General features: G+C 42.2%; 1 protein-coding gene across 9 annotated transcripts in view; it reads right to left on the reverse strand.

Moving 5' to 3' along the window:
• SUSD6 (sushi domain containing 6) overlaps positions 1–22,479 on the reverse strand; it is an 80,652-nt gene that overhangs the window by 21,980 nt on the left and 36,193 nt on the right. For 7 of the 9 annotated variants that reach the window (XM_059849678.1, XM_059849683.1, XM_059849682.1 and 4 more), the window contains one exon: positions 21,642–21,671. The exons of 1 other annotated variant lie outside the window; for it this stretch is intronic. In XM_059849678.1, the coding sequence (XP_059705661.1) occupies positions 21,642–21,671 (30 nt within the window). Of the gene's footprint in view, positions 1–4,136; positions 4,205–21,641; positions 21,672–22,479 lie in introns of those variants that run through there. One more of the 9 variants, XM_059849685.1, reaches the window with a different exon arrangement.

Consider the following 22,479-nt stretch of genomic DNA (forward strand, 5'->3'; position numbering starts at 1 on the left):
AAGTGCACTGAAAAATAAGCTCTCTGTCTTTACTGGCTCCAGATGCTGCTTATTCTGAAGTCACAGACAGAAGACCAAACTGAGCAGGACTGGAGTCTTCACAGGGCAATTACAGTTTCCTCAGCAAGGGCATACTCTGAAAGGGAGGCTTATTTTTTTTTATATCATAATGTGGGTAAATGAGAAGAAGCAAAGCAAAAAGATTTGTATATATAATCATATAGCTGTGCATTTATATAATTAGACACAAGCACTTAAAATGTGTACAGTAACAGGCACCCCTCACAGCCATCTCATACACAGTAAAGCTGCTTTATTTTTTCCTTTTCCTTCTTTCTTTTTTTTCCCCTTAGGGCAGGGGAAGAAAAAGCAAGAAAGAAAAGACTCTAATTGCAGCCTTCCACCAATGCAGTCGCCATCTGGTAACTCAAGAGACACATGGAGACGAATTATCTTAATTAACATGTTACAACAGTATTTAAAAAAACTCTATGCTTATTAACACTCAGCTGTGATTAGCCAACCACAGAGGAAGCCTGCTAGTGCAACATAAATTATAGGTCTTGTCTGTCTTTCTATTAGAAATATGATTTTTTTTTTTACCCCCAGTAGTTTATCCATCTCCTAAAAAGAAAACCATTAGCATCAAAGCTTACACTAAAATGCAAATTATATTTACTTCCTACAAGAGTCAAAATGTTTAGGCTATATAAGCTGCCACTGGTGCTTCTACAGTGCTACAGATTGTCTGGATATAAAACGTACTTCTCTCTGCCCCTTAGAAAGCCTTGCTTCAGTTAAAGAACTCCCAGTGCCACTGATATTTTGGCAGAAAAAGAAATGTTATGCCTTTCAAGTTTCTTTCCCCCTTCAAAACAGGACAGACTTTGCTGTATGCTAGGCAGTTGAAAAACCAAGATCCAAATTTCAGGTCTAACAAAAACCACATCTGTGAAAGGAAGACTTCTGCAATGGAAAGCAGCAACCAAACACAACTGCACTCCAGCAGCACATCTACCTTCCTAGAAGAGTGTTACTCACTGTGACAACTGCATTATTTTCCCTGTAATAAGCCAACCTGTAATGCGGTCCCCTCAGATACATTCCCAAGTGATTTAGCCTGATAGGCTCCGAGACTAACACTTCCAAGTTTTTCAGAGTTGGCTCTGTGTTATGTTTGCACAGGGCTGGCTGCAGCAGGGCTCTCATCCGTGCCAGGCATTCTGGACATCAGGATAACATCATAACAAATCATAAGACAAAAACCTGGTGTTTCTAAACAAAGCCAGGATGATAAATTAATTCCGGAAGCATTAATAAGGAGGAGGAAGCAAACCGGGAACAACTGCAGAAGTACTTTTAAGATCTTCTGATACAGTAATCTTACTGCTGTACACACACACATATTAAAGTTATTGGTGATGTGTGTGGAAGCTCATGAAGCTTACTTATGTCCCATAAAGACGAGCACCAGTACTTTACAACATCCCACACTGCCAGGACAGAACAAACAATTTGCATCTGGGCTGCAGTTGGAGTCAGCAGTACAGGGGCTGCAAGAGCCAATTTAATACAGAAACTTGCTCTCATCCATGGGCACAGTGGCCACATTTCATTGGCTTTTGTTTTCTAAGGCTGCCTCCAGCCTCCCTGTGCCTTCTTCCAGCCACCCTATAATTATTTTCACATGGTCCAAGAAGGAAATTAAGCAAGTGCTGTAAAAATACTTTGTATAATCAAAAGGTTCCAGATTCTGCAGTTGAATCCAAAATCCAGTAGCCCTGTGGGCTCATAAGAGTGGGCTCTTCCAGTTCTAGATTTTCTTTTATATTGCAACAAAGAGGAGATTATTTAAAAATAATAAGATTGTCAAAATAAGTTGATGATCTTACAAAAAAGAAATAGACAGCTGTACAGGAACTTACTTCATACAGCTTTGATTTGTATCTTGTCCCTGCTTACCTGTTTCTCAAAACTTACAAAACTAAAAACTGGTCTCAGTTGCAGGGGTAACCTGCACATATGTCTTGTCTGTTCCTAAGTGGGTTTTCAGTTTGGACATAGCAATACCCTAAGGTGGGGTTTTTTAGGATAAAAGCCTGAACACACTATGGGGCTCTGGTCTAATGAAAAACATCTCATGCTTCAGTAAGAGCAATGAGACAGTATAGGAAAGAGCGTAACTATGCTCTTCAGCATAACATGATATTCATGCTGATTTAGGACATCAGGTTTTGACAGGACACAGGCGACTGGTCTGTAAAGATCTGACTGATATGAATACGGCCCCTCTATTGACACTAGGTGAGGACACCAGGCAAACACACCTTAAAGACATAGCAGAGCAAAACTTGTCTCTACCAGCAAGTGACACAAGGCCTCCAATTTAGCAGTACCTCAGGAAACTTAACTCGCTTGTGGATTTCCATATGGCTACAAAACTTCCACTCCTGAAACTTCAGCCTAGTACAGCCATCAGGCTTCTTTTCCCAATAAGGCTTTAGAAGTTCTTGCTACGAGAGTTTCCAAGATATGTCCCTGTTGTGGACTCCAGCATGGCCACTCAAGCTCAGGATGACACATATCACTTAGTAACACCAACAGCAGTAGGAGTCAATTACTCCCTGTCCACCATGAGGTGGAACTCAGGCAGACACCATCAACCACAACAACTGGCTTCCCCTTACCCTAGAGGCCAGTTCATGCCCACCTTCTAATCACAGTTCTGTTACGGGTTACTCTTGACAAAGATCAATGCACAGTCAAAAGTCTGCTCATGAGGCAGTCCTAAAGTCCAAGGGGACATGGGAATCTGAAGTAATAATTTTTGAGTTTAGATACACTTAGCCAAGTCACTGCCCTGGTAGGCCTCCTTCATACACTAATGAACCTTTTACAACTGATTCATTTTTCATCCTTTCAGCAGCAGCAGCAGCTGTTGCCTCTGAGTCAGCCTATCCAAAATGTACTGATTTGGAAGTTTGGCCAAGGCTGATCTAGTAAAGGCTTGTGCACAGGAGAGCGCTGTGCACTAAATGTTGTTCCACCTTCATCTGTGTGGAAATCAAACGGGGAAGCTCAGAGCCCTGGGTTACTGAAGTTTTCCCATGCAATTCATCTACTGACAGATTTGCTAAGGAAAGGTGGGTAAGGACAGTGATCCTGAAACTCCAATCTGATACATCAACACACAGAGGAGAGCACTTTTTCATTCTGCCATGCTATTTCTCTTCTGGCTTTTGGCTCTGCTCAGGACCACTGAATATAACAGAATTTAATATCTGGGCAGATGTGTTTATCCTTTAAGAATGACTCATCTGTATCATGGGACTTGTCAAAACAAGCACTCAGATAATTTACCACTGACTGGGCAGAACTGCAAAGACTTATTATCCTTGTCTCACTGGAAAGCCTCTCTTGAGCACAGTCATATTTTCAGTCTAGATGTGGTTAGTTTAGCTCTAAGTATTAAGTCATCTTTCCTACCAGCTTTAGAGAAGCTCAGCATGACAAACAACTTCACTACAGAGTCCAGCACGATAGAAAAAAGAAAAACCCCAGACACACCTGAACACTCCTCAAGTCATCCTGTTCGAAGTGGGAGGCATATCAGACTGCACAGTAACAGAAGTACTGCACATGGCAAATGTACCTTTCCCAGGGACCCTAGTGCTACAGACTCCCACTTATGCAAGATCAGTCAGTCTGAGCTTCACTTTCTTGAAGGGACAGCTGATACGGACCCAATCCAAACTCAAATAAATTCAAAAGCTCTACAACAGAGTGAAGCTGAAGAACTCATCTTCAAAGAAAAGTAAGAAGTTTCTTCTACTGAGACAAGCTAGCTGTGACACACCTCTCTAAGTTGCCTAACACTTGAATGGTGTCGGAGCAATTTAAGAGCTAGGGAGGTGATAGTAGGAAAGGTGGTGTCAGACCCTGCATAACCTGCACTGAAACTTAACACCCACTCAGCAAGTAATCTCTATTTACTGGCAATACAAATACTAAAAGAATATTTTTTGGCAAGAAGGGAGGAAATACAGCAAAGCTACTAGTAAGCTTGCTTTGTGACTGAAGCATGACTAGCAAGAGGCATCAAGGTCTGGTAGGATGCTGCTGCTACTTTGATTTACCAGTCACAGAAGACATGATCAGCTCTGGCAGAACAGGCAAAGTCCCACACATTCCACCAACTCAGAGTCTGTTTGGGATCAAATGATACACAGTAAGAAAATAGCAACTTAGTATTATGCATACAAATGCAGTGTATAGAAAATTCAGATTATCAGCCACCTTCTTTGAGAAGACTGTCTTGCTATACAGATGTACCTATTTCAAAGTGTTTGTTTTTTCATCTCTATTTTCCCAGTCCCTACCAACATCTCTAAACAAATCAATGGATATGAAATGGCAATTGTCAAAAGCATTCCTAGCAGCAAATGTGAATTCTTCCTTTCTGTCTTTGTAGCTTCTCATCCCAAAAACCCACAGGGTAAACACAGCTGAACTGAAACAAGCCAGGATTGGGAAACTGTTCAAAAAGAAGCTCCTTCCACAGCTGGCAAGAACAGTGTTCAGAAAAGACGCGTAAAAGGAGTTCTCACCCTTTGAAATACTATTTGTCCTTTGACACTTTAACTATAACCACTGAATCAAAGCACAGGCATGGCAAAATATCCAGCTGAAAACAATAATAATAATAATAATAATAATAATAATAATAATAATAATAATAATAATAATAATAATAATAATAATGTCAGAAGTAGCAACTGCCAAGACAGAACTCATTTTTAGCCCTTGATGCCTGATAAAAACATAGGAAAATTTTAAATACCATTATGTACCTTTGACATAAGAGGAAGTTATAAAGCATACAACCCCAAACCCTGCAATGTAACCATTTTCAAAAACAAAATCTTCAGGAAAGAAATCAGGTCTCCTCAAGGACTACTAAACTTCAATCTTTTTTCTCAGCAATTCACTGCTTTTAAGCAATAAGAAATACAAGACTGTACATATTTTTTTCTTCTTGTTTATATTCCCTTGCAAGCTAGAGAGGTTCTTTGTTCTGTAACAATTAAAAAGCCAAGTTTAAGCCACAAAACAAAACAAAGATTCTCCCAATGCTTTATTATGGGGTTACTTTTCATAGGAAGGTTTGGGTTGAAAGGGACCCTGAAGATCACCTAGTTCCAAACCCCCTGCGATGGGCAGGGACACTTTCCACTGGATCTTGCAGTGCTACCCTTTCTTCTTCTGCTTCTGGCATGCCAGCTGTTTTTTTTTAATATTATTTGTGACATTTCATTAAGTTTCCTTTATTGTTCTGAGGCACTTATTTGCTCAGCATTCTCAAGTGGCTTCCTTCAGCTATGTCTTATCTATACAGCATCATTAGTCCTGTCAGAGCAGTTCTTGCTAAAGCAGCAGTATTTCTCAGGGCAATGTACATTTCACAGGATATCAATAGCGTGAAAATGCTTAATTGAATTTTGGTTCCATAAAGCACCAAGAATCACACCTCAGTGACTGCAGTTTACCTGAAGCATTCTTGACTTCAACAGGCCAAGTCTGACAGATACTATTATAATTTCCTGCCAGCCAGACCTTGAGGTCTAGGACAGTACCTTATTGAAAAGGAGAGACTGTTGCAGGCCAGGTTCTTCCAGACAATTCAGCTGATTTTCAGATGCTGTTCCAAACCCTGTTTCCCTGACTACCACAAGAACCAAAACAACATGAGACCATTTTGTTTGTTGTCCTATGCAATTCCACACAGTATTTGCAGCATCAAGTTGGAGATATTTCAAGTCCCTCCTGAGCTTCTTACAATTTTTTCTCCTCCTTTCTCAAACCTTACTGCTCCTCCTCACAGCCATCTTCCATCAAACACATGAGTACATTTCTGCTCAGCTCCCAGCATTCCCTCACATCAGAGAATAGTTTAAACTCCTGTTTCAACTACCTAGCTCCATAAAAGAGATTGTGTGGTCAGCTGGGATTTGCAAGGTGTATTTTATTTTTCTTTGGGCTGGGTTTTTAAGTCGTAGGGTTTTTTTTAAGCATTTAACTGTGAGGAGAGTTTTGCCACGTTTCAGCAATGTTTAATGTAATTACTACATCTACTATGCTAGTAGATAATAGTATCCACTACATTGCTACTTACTCCTTTTTATCTAAATTTTCAAATCCAGCAGGACAATATTTCAAACTTCATTTCAAGAGCTGCAAAACCATCTTATCACAGAGAGACCTATCAGAATGAAATTATGATTTTACGCTGCAAGATGTCATTATAACAGCTTAATTCTGTGATCCTCTGAAGAAGATGAAGAGGTGGGAAAGCCAGATTACTCAAAAAAACAAACAAAATAATTACTTAAAGGATTTATTTATTTATAGGTTCATGATTCCCTAGAGCAAAATCTGTTCCACTACCTAGGTCAACACAGACACTGATTTAGCAGACAGATTTCACAACCACCACCTGACTCAGGCATTGGAAGGGAAACAGTAAGCAAAAGCAACCAATACGGTGGGAGAAGTTACGGCCTGTCAGCTAAAAACAACATAATCTTCCCCAAATCATGCAAGAACAAAGCAGTTTCAAGTTCCTACACAGAAAAGAAAAGCCTATTTCAGATGCTCCCCAGGGAAGAATGCAGCAGAGGAAGCTGCTGCAGCATGCCTGAGTGCCACAGGAAGTGCTCTGCTGAGCACAAAAGAGAAAAATTCATGAGCGCTCCCAGCTTCCTCAGAGCTGGGGCCAGAGCTCAGAGGAATGCTGAGAACACCCTGGGGAGTCCTCACCCCTCCACAGCTGGACCCAGATCTGCCTCCCACATCATCGCATGAACATACACAGTAGGAAGCAAGTATCCAAATCCAAGCTCTTCCTCAGTATCAGTGCTCCCATCTAGTACTCCCTGAACCTAGCAAAAAAACCCCAAACCCACCAGAGGGGAGGGCAGAGATTATGCTCACTCCCTCCAGAACCAGTCACTGAACCTGCCTTACACCTTCCCGGTCCTCACCAGGCTTCTGCCAATCAGTCCTGACATCTGACACGTACAGGCACGGGCACTGACTCAGGAAGCCCCACTTCTGTGAGGATGCAGCTCACAAGCACATCATCTCACACTTTCAAGAAAACCACAAGATCTCTCCACACATAAGGCAACCCATATCCTCATGCATTTTCCCAGGTCACTTTTCCAGGGAGCGAAGAAAGTGCTTCCTGCACAGGACTCCCCAAAGAGAGGGCTCAACTCAGGCTCAGCTAGTTCTGAGGCACCAGACACCCACACCAGGTGGGCAGACAAGGCACAGGGCCTTCAGAAAGGAAGCTGACGTTTAGGCCAGACATGCAGGCCACTGACTTCAGACCACTTTCAGTCACCAGGTCTACATCTGAACAGCTTCCATGCTAATTCAATTCCTGGACTGAGAAGTCTTTCTTCATCATTTAAATATTCACTAGTTAATACAGTTTTTCTTTCTTCCCATAGCAGATGTTATAATTTCTCTCATCACATCTTCTGGACTGTAATTCAGTCGAGAGGCAATAAACCACCAAGAGTTATGGCCAGATGAAGTTCACCAGCAGACAAAAATGAAGACCCCAAACACAGTGAAAAAAACCAGTGCACAGACAGCATCCCTACAACAACTCTTTCTGAGCTGTAGAACGCCTGCGCCAGGCTACTCTCTAATGTCTCTGCAGCTGCTCAGAGTAGAGCTCACTCTATCAGAGTGTTTGGCAAAAATGCCCAGACAGTGCTGACTACCAGGTTTCTTGGTAGTAGAGTGGAAGCTTCCCATGCAAATTTGAGATCCATTTATTATAAGGTTCAACCTCTTCACAATTAGTAAAAGTTTTTCACACAAAGGAAATGGAAGATTTGAAGAAATCATGCTAAAAATAGCAAAACTGCTGCCCTCCAGAGAGAGACACACTTGGGAACTCTCCCAACCGTATATGCAGACTCCTTGAGAATGCTGAAATAACATGCCTGGGAACTAGTGGGAAAAACAGCATGAAGGGAAGTTATTTGATGCTGATAAATGAACATCCAGAGTGTAAAATACAGCTCCAGAGAAAAAAACAGGAGTCCATTTACTAAATCAATCAGTTACTGTTCTGTAACTGATTTCTTTTTCAAAGCAATATAGAAAATTTCACAGAACAGCACATGCATTTAATCAGGAAGAACACGTATTACATGGAAACAACGTATACAGCAATCTGAGAGCTCCGAACCCAAACCTGAGCACTTGGGCCAAGTTTGCTAGGAACACATGGGGTCTTGAACACGTACCATCTAGGAAGCCTAACAGACCAGCAGCAGGGATTACAAAGTCATTCTGATACTAAAGACAGAACTCCTTTACTCAGACCTTTCCTGGGTTTGTTCATTTGCTTCCCTATCTCATCCGTATGACTGGGGGAAATGACATTTGAAGTTTTTAGGGGAAGGGAATAAGACAAACCCCACTGTCTTAGTAGTAAGGTAACAGGCACTGCAGAACCATGTTCAGCAGGCAGCAGGGAGCTACCAGGACAAATGATATTAAAAAAATGCTACAGCCCCTTCTTTCAAACTTCTGGTAATCTTCAGTTCTTCCAGTCTCCTCCACCTCCATACAATTTGCTCAGCACACAGGAATTAGTCTTTCTTACCCTACAGATCCCACAGACACTGTCAGAACTTTCTTCCTCTTGCCAATTATAGCCAAAGACTGTCTAAAGACTGTTGTGCTCAATTACACAGCACTCATATCATGTTAGACAGCCTGCAGCACCACCCTTTATTCTGCCCCTTGTCCACCCCTGCCTTTTCTGTTAACTTCTTAGAAAAGGCTACTTTAGGCACACTTAGTATTGAGGATGCTACTCACAAAAACAGCTACAATCTGGCAGCTGACATGGAGAACAGATGACAATGTTCCTAAGAGACAGCTTGGCCTCTGTTGAAAGTACCTCAAGTTTGGGAAAGAAGGGAGAAGTGTTAAGAGTACCTACTTTCCCAAAGGGACTTCCTCATAAATAATCTGTATCTTTCATCAGGGTATAAATGAAATACTTAATTGTCCTATTTAACCTTAAGAATTCTTGTGTCCTCCCAAATCACTGCTTATTGATTGGAACACCCAACTGGAGTTTGACAACACATCCTCCAGCTAATACCACTTTCTTCTGTGCATGCACACAAGAGCCTACTAAAATCTTAAAAGGGATATATTAGTACCAATGTAGGAGTGCCCTTTTCCAAAACCTCTGGATTACATAGATCTTTTTACCTAGGATCCAGGCATTTCCAAATCACTGTTTCCAAAATACACGTTCAAGAATTAGCACTGTCAAGATATATATTTTCATTCTCTCACAGTCACCCAGCAACAAACCTCAAAATAGGTTCTCAGTACTTAACCTAACGCTGCAATTGTGTAAAAGCTATTTTGTGGCTAAACACCATTATACTGTCTTAACTCCCACCAGAAGTCAAAATTATTTCCCAAGAAACAGAAAGAGCATTTAACGTCTGGAAAACTAGAGTTTTCCTCAAAAGACAGACTTCTCTTCCTGATGCCTTTTTATTTGGTATCTTGCCTGAGAACAAAGAAAGCAGAAGTCTCCCAGGAAGTGGGAGAAGTCCTGGATTATGACATTGGACCTTTTTCTCTCCCATTTTTCCTCCCAGTCTATATGCCTTTGTCAGAAAGTAAGGTAGAGATGTCCTCTTATATCAAATGCCACGTTCTACTTTCATAGCCCTGCCCTCACAAGCATCCAAACTTAAAACCTTAAACACAAATCACAGCAACCTAGTTATTGCACATCAAAGCTGTCACTGTCACTCATTCTCAGGGGAAAAGAGACAACCAGACAGTTGACATTCACTCTTTAGCTCGCAGCGTAAACAGAAACCAAATCAGAATATCTCTTCTGCTGCTCTGGTAAGGCATTGATCCCACACTACCCTGCAACAACCACACCACCAGGCCTAGACTCCAACTGCACCTGTTTTCCTCTTAATAGCTGTGCTTTTTGAAGTTCTCTTACTGGTGTTTTTAAACTCCTCATCACAATGGAAGTCACAGCAGTGTGTAGAACACACTCCAACAAGAGCATTTCTCTGTTACAGAGGCAGTTTGTGACCACATACCTTCTTATTCAAGGGCACATACCGCTGCCAATTACAGAAATTGCTTGCACTGAAAAGCAAAGAAACATTCAAAGCTTTATTTTAACACAATTAGAGCAGTTTGAAAGCAAGAAGCTATCATCATGTGGCAGGCAAAACTACATGGGCTAATGTTATGTGTTCCAAAGACCACTGCTTGGAAACTTCTAATCCTAGTCTAGCACACATACTGACAACAGATTTCCAGTCTAGACTCTGCAAAAACCTCCCAGAAAAGTATTTTTTTCCATAACAGTCCATTCTGACAGGAGGTCATGTGGCTGCAGATAGAAAATTTAGACATAACAAGCGACTTGCTCTCCTCAGTAAAAATGGTCAAAAGCAAGGTTCATGGCAATGGGAACATAACATGGCAACCCCCTTGGGCAACAAGACCTCAGTGAGTTTCTGCCTAGAGGTGCAAAATGCCTGCACAGGCAGGGCCATACTGCAGTAAAGGAGATCTCCAGTGCTGCAGAGGCTGAGAGGAACAGCAAGGATGGTTTTGCAATAGGTGCAGATGGTATTGTCTGGGGATACGTAGACACCAAGAAGAAAAGGCATACGGTACTACACTGCCTTCCTGAAACAACTCAGAACAGACTGCCATCACTGCAAATTGTTTAAGGAAATGGATTTAAGCCTTCTTTCAAATGCTTTCTTAGTCTGCTTATGGTCAAAGCAACCTTTGGAGAAAGGCAGCTTCAATGTGCGTTCATGGATTTCCAAATGCTACTTAGTTGCTCTGCTAGAGTTATCTCATGTTACCCAGTTGTCATGGGAATTTTGCAGCTTTCCTTCAGTAATATATTACCTACAAACTTGAGCAGCAGAATACTAAATCACTCTTTCAGATTGTTAAACACTCTGAGCAAAATTTCAGCAGCGTTTGCATGATTTGAGACATCCTCTCCTAAGCGATTACCAGTGGGACACAAGCACATTGGAAAATTTCATTTGATGGTAATGTACCTGACATCAGAGCCATCCCACCAGGTATCTTCATAATTAAAAGAAGATACACTACTGTTTTTCTTTGCTATTTACTTGCTTAGCTGCTTTATCACTTTATAAAGACCTGTTCAAGCTGACAAAAGAACAAACAATTTAGTGGAATCTAAACTATACCATCAAGAAGTGAGAAATTTCTGACACATGTTTTATTTATTGTACTAAGATCCTTTCCTGGCAATCTGCCCCATCTCCTTTCTCCCACCTTATGCACTCTTGCTGCTTGCTACACAGAATCACACTACTTTGTACAGCCATTTCCTTTCCATATTTGTTTCTATATTTTCTGCTGACAGGAACAAATGAAAGAACAACTTTATTATTATAAGGATCTATTTAAAAATCAGTATCTCACTTGCTTCCCTGCATTTAGAATTGCATCGTATATTGCCCTGATTTCTCCCTCTCAATACATCAGAGGCAAATTAATTCAGTTCTCAACATCTGACACAAAGCACTTGCAATGAGGGATATAGTGGTTAAGGTCTCATGTCTTCAATTATTTTTACTGAATTGCCTCCTCTATTAAAATTTGCAGTCTTGTAAGAAGTACATTTGAAAAAAACCACAAGTTTGCTACTAGCTATTTCCAAGTAATTAAATTCATTAATCCAAACAGGGAGCAAGGGAAATAAAACTACTTTCTCCTTCATGCTTTTTCCCCTCCTCTTACTCCATAATAATTATAAACGGTCTTAACTCACAAAATATTATGACCAGTACTTATTCATTTGGGTTTTTGCTGTCCTTATCTTTCTTTTGCAAGCCTTAAAACAGTAATTGCCCTGAAATTGAAAAGAATAAGAGGGTTTTCCCCACAGTAAATCTCAAACTTCATCAGCCTCTCAGAAACAAGGCTGTTTGTTGCTTCTTACATTCTTTGGTTCTTTGGTTTTTAGTTCACAATATTCAGATTTACAGTTTTCCTTTTTCTGCACCCTGCTTCCAGCACAATACAGAATATTTAATTTCTAGCATCACTGCCAGAAAAGGAGTTTTGAAAAGAGGATACAGAAGCTCACACATCCCAAGACCAGACACACGTAGGTGCACAGGAGCTAAGCTGAACTGTAAATCCAAAAGCCTGTACCACTAGAGCTGGGGGCACAGCCACTCAGTGACTAACTTCCCAAGGAGCCAGCTGGTCGCTTTGCATAGCTGTGTGTGCTGCTGCATCTGCAGAAAAAGGAAGAAGGAGAGGACAAGACAGAACGACCACAGCTTTCTGTCCAGTACAGGGCACCCAGAAGCTCCACCTTTCCTCTGTGCAGGTTCAATTGAACAGCTAATGTTTAAGAAACTCCATCCTTGCTGAAGTTTATAGACAGAAGTGCCCTCCACGGAAATACGCAGATTAGAACATGCCTGGAGATGGGCAGAGCTCAAAATACCCTGAATAAGCACGCACACATTGTCAGCAGCCACCACGCTACTGGGAGGCCTTCCACAGTTCCTGTTTCCACACAGATAAGTTAAATGCCTCCTTTTCTCAGCACACCAAATACCCTGCACTGTGTTTATAGAGGAAACTACTCCTGCTCCTTCCTGGTTCCCAGAAGAACAGCTTATCTCTGGCTCAGGCCTGCCATGTCCCTCAGGAAGAGCCACAGCTGTGCAGGAGCCATGAGTCATGGGAGCAGGCCCCGCTCCCGGCGGCACCCAGAGCAAGGGACACCCACAACACCTCAGCACTGCTCTGCAGAGCCACTTGCTGAACTCCATCCTCTGTGAACATGCAAGACAAGGCCTTACGGACACACACAAAGATTAAGGCCTGTCAACACTTCAGCCTCCTCAATACACACCTTCCCCAGCCCATTCAACAGTGCAATACACACAGCACTGGCAGTACTGCTCCAGACAAAGCTCCAGGCAACCACCAGCACTTCCTGCTGCATGCCCTCCAAGCGTGCTCAGTCAAGGGAAGGGCTGCTTTGGATACTGACGGCCAGCTAATAATTTTAGGGCTCATGCGTTTGGAGAGGTTGTACAAAGTAGTCCTGCCTCACTCTGGCAGGCAAAGAAGGCAATTCCTTTTGTTCTGTTCCCCAGGGACTGTCAACAATCTGTCTGGCCCGATCTGACATTTCTATAGCTAATGGAACAGGAGAGGAAGTAGCAACCACATGGATTTTCCACCAGAGTCCAGCATTTTTAGAGCCTTAATGCAAGTTTCCAGCACAACTAACATCACAAAGGGTAAGTGAACTTAGTGAAAAACAATCAACTGAATATTGATCAGTGGTGAGGGTAATGTAACAGAATTGCAAGAGTCAGGAGCTAAGTTTCACAAAATAATTTTTGTTGCTAAATAAGACCTTATAAAAATACAATCACTTCCCAAGGAACCACCCTGAAATCCCGAGCCTGGGCACAGAAAGGATTTTTTTTCATGACACAAGATGAGTGGAAGGCAGACAATGAATAGGATGCATGAGCTGCCCATTTCCTTTGGTTGAAATACGCAAGACAAACTAGTATAATGTAACTTCTTCCTGTAAGCATAACTACAGGATAGTTCTCTAGCACACAGCTATGATCATAACACAGACCCTTTAACTTTCCCATCAGGAATTCAAGCAGTCACTCCAAATCAGTAAGAAAGAATGCTATCAGAAACAACCTTATATCTACTAACCCACATTTAGGCCAATAAACAACCAGCTTCCTTGCAACAACAACAACAATCCACTTTCACCATGGCATGTATACCTTCATCAACTCTTCAGGATCTACGGGGAAGGGGCGGGGGGAGAAACTGACCGAGGTAACCAGAAAGCAGCTTTTCAAGCAACAGCCAAAACAGCCTCCTCTCAGAACCCGGGGTTGTGGTAATCCCCTTTTTGAAATGCTAATGTCATTACAACCATAGCACCAGAAGACAAGCACGGGGCCTGAGTGACAGAGCTTCTGCTGCACCCTTACACAGATGATTTAAACTGAGCCTTTTGTAACTCTCCTCCCCAAAGCTCCCTGCCCGGCATCATGCTTGACAGGAGCTGCAGCTGCCATCCGACCCTCCCGAGGAGCAGGGGTGCAAAGATCAAGCTGATGAATTGATGTGTGCGGGCCGGGGGCGCAGCAGCCATGTGCTCTCTGATGCCAGCACAAAGATGGGCTCGGGGAAGACTTGAAACAAGACAAAGCAAAAGGTCCCCGACTGCTCTCTTACTACTGCTAAACAACTGCACAACAGTAAAAATCATTACAGCTGGTCATTAAACTGGGCACAGCGCATACCAGTGTAAGAGAGCAGGGCTCAAAGAAACTAATCAGCATAAATCTATCCTTCCACCCGGGGAACCAGCTCAGCCTTGGGAAGAAATCCCTCCCATGGAGAAAGCTACTCCAAAGGGACAGGGAACAGTCAGTTCCAGTTGCTTTTGCTAGGGAAGTTATTTGCTGTGATGAGATTGGAGACCACACCAGGCACCATAAGTTTCATCTTGCCATCACATGATATTTAACAACTGACAGATGGTTACCAGAGGGCTTTCTAGTTTTGTTTTCAATTCAGTTTTTATTACCTCTGATACCAGTCATAGAAAACCAACTTCCAGTGATTATTCTGTAGTAAATACTACAGGATTTACTGCAAAAAATGTTTCCTGTAACTTACCATTTCCTACCATCTCACACTGTATGGAAAAAGAGATCATCACCACAATGCCTGAGAAGTAAATCAAGCTAAGTTTAACATCAAGTGGAATACAGGTAAACTGGAAAAGCAAACTACAGACTGAAACATTCGCCATTCACAAACACTGCTGCATTTACAGCAATTCCCACTTCACCAATGACAGTGGGTGAAGCTACCCTCACCCCACAGTCAAAGCAGGAGATTGTCCTGCTCTGTTCTGCACTGCTGTGGCCTCACCTCCAGTCCTGCATGCAGTTTTGGGCACCACAATATAAAAAAGCTATTAGAGCGTGTCCAAAGAAGGGCCATGAGGATGATGAAGGGTCTGGAGGGAAAGCTCCGTGAGGAGCAGCTGAGGTCACTTGGTCTGTTCAGCCTGCAGGAGACTGAGGGGAGATCTCATTGTGGTCTTTAGCATCCTCATGAGGGGAAATGGAGGTGCAGGCACCAATCTTTTCACTCTTGTGACCAGTGACAGAACTTGAGAAAATGACATGAAGTTGTTGTGTCAGGGGAGGTTTAGGCTGGATATCAGGAAAAATTTTTTCAAGAGGGTGTTTGGGCACTGGAACAGGCTCCTCAGTGAAGTGGTCACAGTACTAAGCCTGAGAGAGTTCAAGAAGCATTTGGACAATGTTCTCAGGCCCACGTGTGACTCTTGGGGTGTTCTGTGCAGGGCCAGGAGTTGGACTTAAGGTTCCTGATGAATCTCTTCCAACTCAGCATATCCTATGAGTCTACAAAATAATACGTAAGAGCACCTCATCCCACTCCTGCTTAGGTGTTTTAAGTCTTACCTATAGAGAAGTATCTGCATTTAATGAGGCCAACCTCTACTGCCGCAGAAAGAAGAAAGGTGACAGACCCCTCTGGAAAGAGAGATGTGTTTGGTTTCATTTGTGCACAGCGCATGCTGGCAAGCAGATTTGAAACTCTGGATTCAGTGGCAGCTTTTTAGAAATAAAACCACAAAAGCTCAGATTCTGTAAGCATCCTCCCTTGGTGCTACTAACAAAAGTCAGGAGAAAAATTTCCTTCATCTGAAGCAACTAATTAAGTCAAGAGTTGAGCGGATGGAAACAGACCTAATGATAAGATGCTTTCCTGCTGTCAGAGGATGTAGAACAGACATTAATTTTCATCCTCTCAAATCCCTCCATGGCAGCCAATGCAGCCAAGCATGAAATACTTCTGACCTGCCTCAGACGACTGGCCAGACGTATGCAGTAAAATAGCTATGAATTTGCTCACCTTGGCTGTAGTCAGAGAATGAATCTCTTCACAACACTCCTAGTTAGCAGCTTGCACCAATCCCTCTTTGTTTTACTAAAAGCAGGAATCAAGGATGCTAAAAGCAGCCCTACCTCTGTCCCAGATGACAGGCTGCAATGTGCCTTTTCCCCCATGCAGTCATACCACTGCCTGCCCAAGGACTCAATTCATACAAAAGATCAGCTCATGACTGGAAAGACCTAGTTAAAGTGGGACCAGACATGACCAAGGCAATACTGACAGAAAAAAAATATACAACAAAAAACCAACCAAACAAACCCAAAAAAACCCAACAAAAACAAAAAAAAATCCAGTTTTCTGAAAAGGTGCTCTAGCCCTGAGCAGTTTCCACAGCTGAAGGCATGTGCCAAGAGGCAGTCAGTTCTCCAGGGTGTTAAGAGGAGGCAGGGAGGCAGAACTTCCCACAGGAGCTACCCTCTTCCAGCACAGCCCCCACACTGCACTTCCTGTGTGTTTGCCCAGCAGAGGCATGGCCTGGTGCCAGCAGACAGCGATCAGGCCACCACTGCACACACCTCCTCTCCCCACAGCACAAGTGCATCAACAGGGCCTGCCCTGTCAGTCTTGTGATCTGCCTCTATGTGTTTCACTAGCGCTGCAGTGACTAAAATTTACGAGCGTCCTTTACCAACAGAGAGCTCAGCTCTCCCAGCACTGTACATCTCCCCCCTACTGTTCCAAAAGTGGAGTCCAGCTTACTAAATGCCATGGAGGAAACAGCCACGATCAAAGCACGAACTGTCAACTCGAAGATAACACTTAAATATTTGAGAAGTAAATGCAAATAAAGAGATTCAAAGCGAGAAGGCTCAAAGGTCAACCCTGCTTTGTGCTAATGGCATTAACATTTGCAGCAAGACTAGTTTGCTGGGAAAGGCAAAGAACTGGAGGACTAAAAAAATAAAGTGTAAAAAAGCAAACTTGCCACCTTCATGGGTTTCACTAAGACTTGCTCTTAAAGGCATAGTCATTGCAGCTTGTGATGACATTCAAATTTCTCAGCTTAAATGTGAAAAATTAGTAATTTCCTCATTTGAGAGAAAAGTGACAGCTGAACCCAAACAGGCAAATGATAAACCTTTTACCTTTTCTTAGTATCTCACAACCTAAGTAATTTACACCAAAGAAAGTCTTTACAATGAAACCTGAAAGTGGTCCTCCAGGTGCTTTAAAGTGTTACTTTTGCTCAGGAAAGCAAAACCAGGGACAGAAGGGAAGTACTAGCTTTAGGATAATAAAGAGCATTACAGATACTTTAATACACTTAGCCTATCCAAAAGAGAAGATGTGCTGCAGCACAAAGCATGGCTCAGCACAACTTGTACAATACAGCTCCTTTTCAAAATGCACACCAGTAGGCCCAAAACTTGAACTACTGGAGACTGGTTACAGAGCAGGGCATACCCAGGGCTCTGAGTTTCAAAGACAGCTGCTCTGAAGTTACAAGAGGAATGGGCAGAAGGAAACTGTTAGAAATACACATTTCTCTCCTCCCATGACAGAGATATATCAACAGCTGTGAGTTTTTTATGACACACCAGAAGCACATTCCTAAAGGTCTCTGCAGCATCAGCTAAGTCTCCTGGAGGTTAAATCTCCAGCATGCTGGTGGTCCAAAATAAAGGCAGCTCTAGAAGTTACTTACCCACTCTGACATAATTTCATTCCACGCTTACAGTGACATACAGACACCACCTGGAAGGGATCATCATCAGCAGCAAGGAGTGTTGACAAGGATCTAGAGTTAGGCAGCTTTAATAGTTTTATCTTCTCACAAAAAGGGTTCCTCTACAGGGGTGAAGCAGCCAAACAAATGCAGGATAGGGGAAAGAGCAAAGCAGCTTTTAACTATTCAAGTGAACACAAACTAAGAAAAGCAGAACTTTGAGAAAGTCAGATACCACTCTAAACATGGCACCAACTTCCACTTGAAATTCCTCCCTACATCATCTTTCACAGAAAACTGCTATATGGTCTTTCACAACTTCTCACCATCCATGATGTTAAAGCACTTATAGACAGGCACACCCAGTGCTCCACTAACTGGTCTCTTCACCCTGATCTGCTTCTGCCACTGATTTCTGTACTTCAGTCCCTGGAGGGCACATCCACTTTGTATGCTTTAAATTCTTGAACTCTCCATCAGTGTCTCACAAGTCAGTCTTGCTGCCTACAGAAAAGCTTCAAAAAACCCTGATGCTGTAGAGGCATCCTCCTGCATTGAGACACTCTTACCTAACCCTTAAAAAATAAACACATATTTTTCTACTAGAGTTCTCCCTCCCAAGACCATACTATTCTCAACTGTTCTAGTCCACTTGCATAAATTAAACACTACCTTCTTTTAAGATTTGCACTACTATCAAGCCACTAATTTGCTTTATAAATCACTAGGATCTTTGTCACAACTCCACTTCTGGAAACAGTCACTCTTCTGTTTTGCTGCACTCCTGTCCCCCTCCTATCCTTCCTATAATTTTATTCTCTACTGATCCTCATTCACATGCAATCTCTTTTACCACCTTCCTACAAATCCCCATTTGCCTTACAACATTGGTAAGAGCACAAAAAAGTTTTCTTCTCTTTCTGGACAGTTTTATCAGTGTCTAAGAATATGTCTGACACAATTCTTTACACACCATGTTGGTCTTGTTCTCAGGACATAAAAAATGGTCTTTCTAGCCAGAAATGCAGCAGCAGCATTCGACTTTCTAATTATTGCATGTGTCAAAGCTTACAAAGCATGTTTTGTCCCTGTCTATGGGCTGAAAACTCAAGCAACATCCACCAGAGGTGCTTATCTCACTCTACAGAAAGGCAGCATTTTCAAGTAAGACATATTTTTCCCTTTACTGATGAAGTAAAAGATGTATTTCAAAAGCAGCAGCAATGGTATTTTTTTGCTTTCAAACAAGAAATACTTTTCCCAATTGAATTAAGATGACTGGCTAGACCTAAAATGCTGAGCCCACAAGATTTCAAGATGCTCTTTTGTTACCCTACTGTTCAATTCTTTGGCTTGTGCTCCCACTGAAATGCTTCTTACTAGGCCAGGTGGATAAACATACTTATTTTTGCATTCACAGCATTGGACCTATAAAGAAACACAGGAGACATCTCCATCCAGCACCAGCCCTGCCAAAGTACACAAGCAATGAGGGAGCATCCCAACCACCTCTTGAGATTAGGCACTCTTCTCAGTACAAGAAATCCAGAAGTTCCCCTCCATATAAAATTCCATAACAAAAGGATCACTGTACTAGGCTGGGCCAAAAACTCTTTTTTTTCTTCAACAGTTTAGCAACAAGCCCACTACAGCCCAATCCACCTAGCACATCCTGTAACTCATCTATACAGCCCCACACCTGAGGAATTACTTCAAATCCCTTTAACAACATCTGAAAGCAGACCTCAAACTCCAATGCAACACTTTGCAGAAGCAGAGCCTCAGGAATTCCTGTTTGCAGGGGAAGATGAATGCTCCCCAGAGGTTCCAGTTCATCAAAAGGAAAATGTGATTTTATATACAGACCAGCACACACAGATAAGCAGGTATACAACCTCTTGTGACAATGCCATAATCCTCTTCCAATTACTTTCACAAAGGTACAAACATTTCTGAGCTTGCTGTTCAAGTGCCTTTAGTACCATCTTCACTCTGGACTATGGGCAGATTGTTACCAGCAGTGTTTCAGCAGCCCTCATCTAGACAGATTCCCAGGTTTAGCAGAGCCTTGACAGATTCGACCCCAAAAGCTGAAGACTCAACAATCTACAGTTTCCTACCTTGCCCTACCCCTTGTTTCTTCCTTGTCACCCATGTCAGCATGCTGAGGTCATACCCACAGCTTTACACACCACACAGCAGCTATTCCAGCAGTATTTGCAGTAACAGTCCAGGCTGAAGTTTGCCACAGTTCCACAGCAAATGTACTTCTTGCTCTGCCATCCCCACTGCAGAATCACTATCAGCTGGCAGCATGAACAGGAAGTGGTAACTACTCGTGGCACTTCAGTTAAATGTAAGGGCTGGAGAAGCAATGGCAGACACGGGTTGCACAGATGAAAAACATTCCATATATTCTAAAAAAACAGTGCCTCAGCTGCTCTGGGAACCAGTGCAGGATTCAAAAGGGACAGAAAGCAGGAAAGGAACTGGGACGAGGTGATAAACAAGCAAACTTTCTTCTATCCCACTGTCAGGAGTTTCCCTGTAATACTAGGGAAAAAAGCAAACTCTTCCTAAATGATTGCCTCTAGCAAATAAAAAGGAAAGGACTGAGTGAAAATAGGAGGAGACAGAGAAATCTGTATCTTCAGCCTAGCAGGAGGCAGTCCTCAAGGAACACCAGGATGGTGATAACTCAGAACCCGGACTATAGTTCACAACTAGTTTCTCCTGAAGAACAAATGGCACTTAGCACCCCTCCTGCTTCCCTTGACAATGAAACACGTACCAGTTTCCATCTTTCACATTCTAACCCAAGAAGATGAATTGGACCAGAAAACTCTTGAGGTTTTTCCTAAAATGGCTGATTTTCCTGCTAGCAACCACAACCAAGAATTGAAAGCCCCTTATGTGTATGTGATACACTCTCTTGCCAGGAGTAATATTGAGGCATTGAATAAAAAAAGAGGATTCAGAAGATCCCATCAGCACTTCTCTTAACCCCCACTTTCTGAAGATCAAAATTTGGTAGGTGGCAAAATTCCCTTCCCACACCTTTAAAGTCTTCTTCATTAATCCATTCCCTTTGGATTTTGTTCCGGTGTTTTTTTGGAGGTTTTTTTTTTTTTTTGTGAGGGTTTCTTTGTTTGTTTGTTTGTTGGTTTGGTTTCTTGTTTTTTTTTTCAGAGGAGGGGAAAGGTTCAGACTAAACAAATCCTATTTCAAAGGTTAACAAAAACATACAGAAAATTTTATTTTATATTTTTAGAAGAGATAAATCAAATATGCTTCCCAACTGCTTCCAAAGTTGCATGCATCCATAACATTGCATGCATCCATAATGTGGCTACTGGAAAGACTTAGACTTTTTCTGAGAACATGAAATGAAAAGCAGGAGTATCCAATGGAACATATCAAGAATTATGCTGAGACGTTCACTTTTCTTGATAAAAGGAAATGAAATATTTTTTTTACCTCAGCCTTTCGCCCCTGTCCTCTCAATACTCTGTCAGCCTCTCAAAACTCTCACAAGCAGTATGTCTCTGCATTTACTGAAATACTTATTCTGATTTGTTGTTTTCTTGAGTCATTTGAAGTTAAATGCTATAGAAGGCACAAGGATCCCTTCCAAGCACAGTGAAAGATGGGAAGCTGAACTCCATCTCTCAAACTAAGGGCAGCTGTCATTCCCAAATCCAAGGGTCAAAAATGGGACATAGAGATGAATCTCAACATGACAAAAAGTATAATGGGAATCCTAGCTCACAGACACTTCTATTAACCAGTAAAATATTGCACTCATTTCTCATAGTACAGCAGTGAACGTAAGTTTACTCACATGCAGGTCCTTTGGATTTGCTTAGCCAACCTAGGACAGACAAAAGGAGAGTTCAGGATTATTATTATGCTATCATGGCTTAAGCCAGCAGTTGGCTAAACATCACAAAGCTTTAATTCATTCTTCAGCCACTAGAACTCGTTAAAATTTAAAAAGTTATGTGGCTTCTTGAGATCCTTATTACTCCCTTCAAGGCATTTACTTAAGTAACACTGCCTGGTTCAGTGTGTGTAGCAGTGTGAATATTATTATCATTATATGAATACTCTAATTCTGAGCCCACCTGCATCTGCTTCCTAGCCATCTTTGCAGCCTGGCCATTATTCTGCAGCTCCTCACCTCACGCTCTTCCATACCACTCTGTTCTTATTAAGCTCTACAAAGGGACTGAAAAGAGGAATTGCTCCTGAAAATGTTCCCTCTTCTCTCCACGAAGAAAGGCACATTGCTTTGGGCTGACACTAATTTCTCCAAACCCACACTTACATGAAGCATATAGGTTAGAATAAAGATCATCTGTTCAAGCATGACACTTTCCACATTTCTGTCTGGCCATCCAGCGCTACAGTGTCCTTGTTTTCGGGGCCATTGAATTCATCCCTAGCTGTATAAACGCCTTCCTTCCAGCTGCACAATCAGAGACAAAGGAAAGCTCTGCTTCGCAGAGATTCCCAAAGAATAGGAACAAGCCTGAATCTGCTCAATGAGCAGAGTGCGCTCTAACAAGCTGCTCTGTGCAATGCAAACAAATGGCAGCGGTGTCCAAGAGCTTCTGTGCAGAATAACCTTGGCACTGAAAAGACCTTAGAACAGCAAGCAGCAGATTGGCTGCATTTGC

This window comes from Haemorhous mexicanus, chromosome 6 (assembly GCF_027477595.1).
Source record: "Haemorhous mexicanus isolate bHaeMex1 chromosome 6, bHaeMex1.pri, whole genome shotgun sequence".
Taxonomy (NCBI): domain Eukaryota; kingdom Metazoa; phylum Chordata; class Aves; order Passeriformes; family Fringillidae; genus Haemorhous; species Haemorhous mexicanus.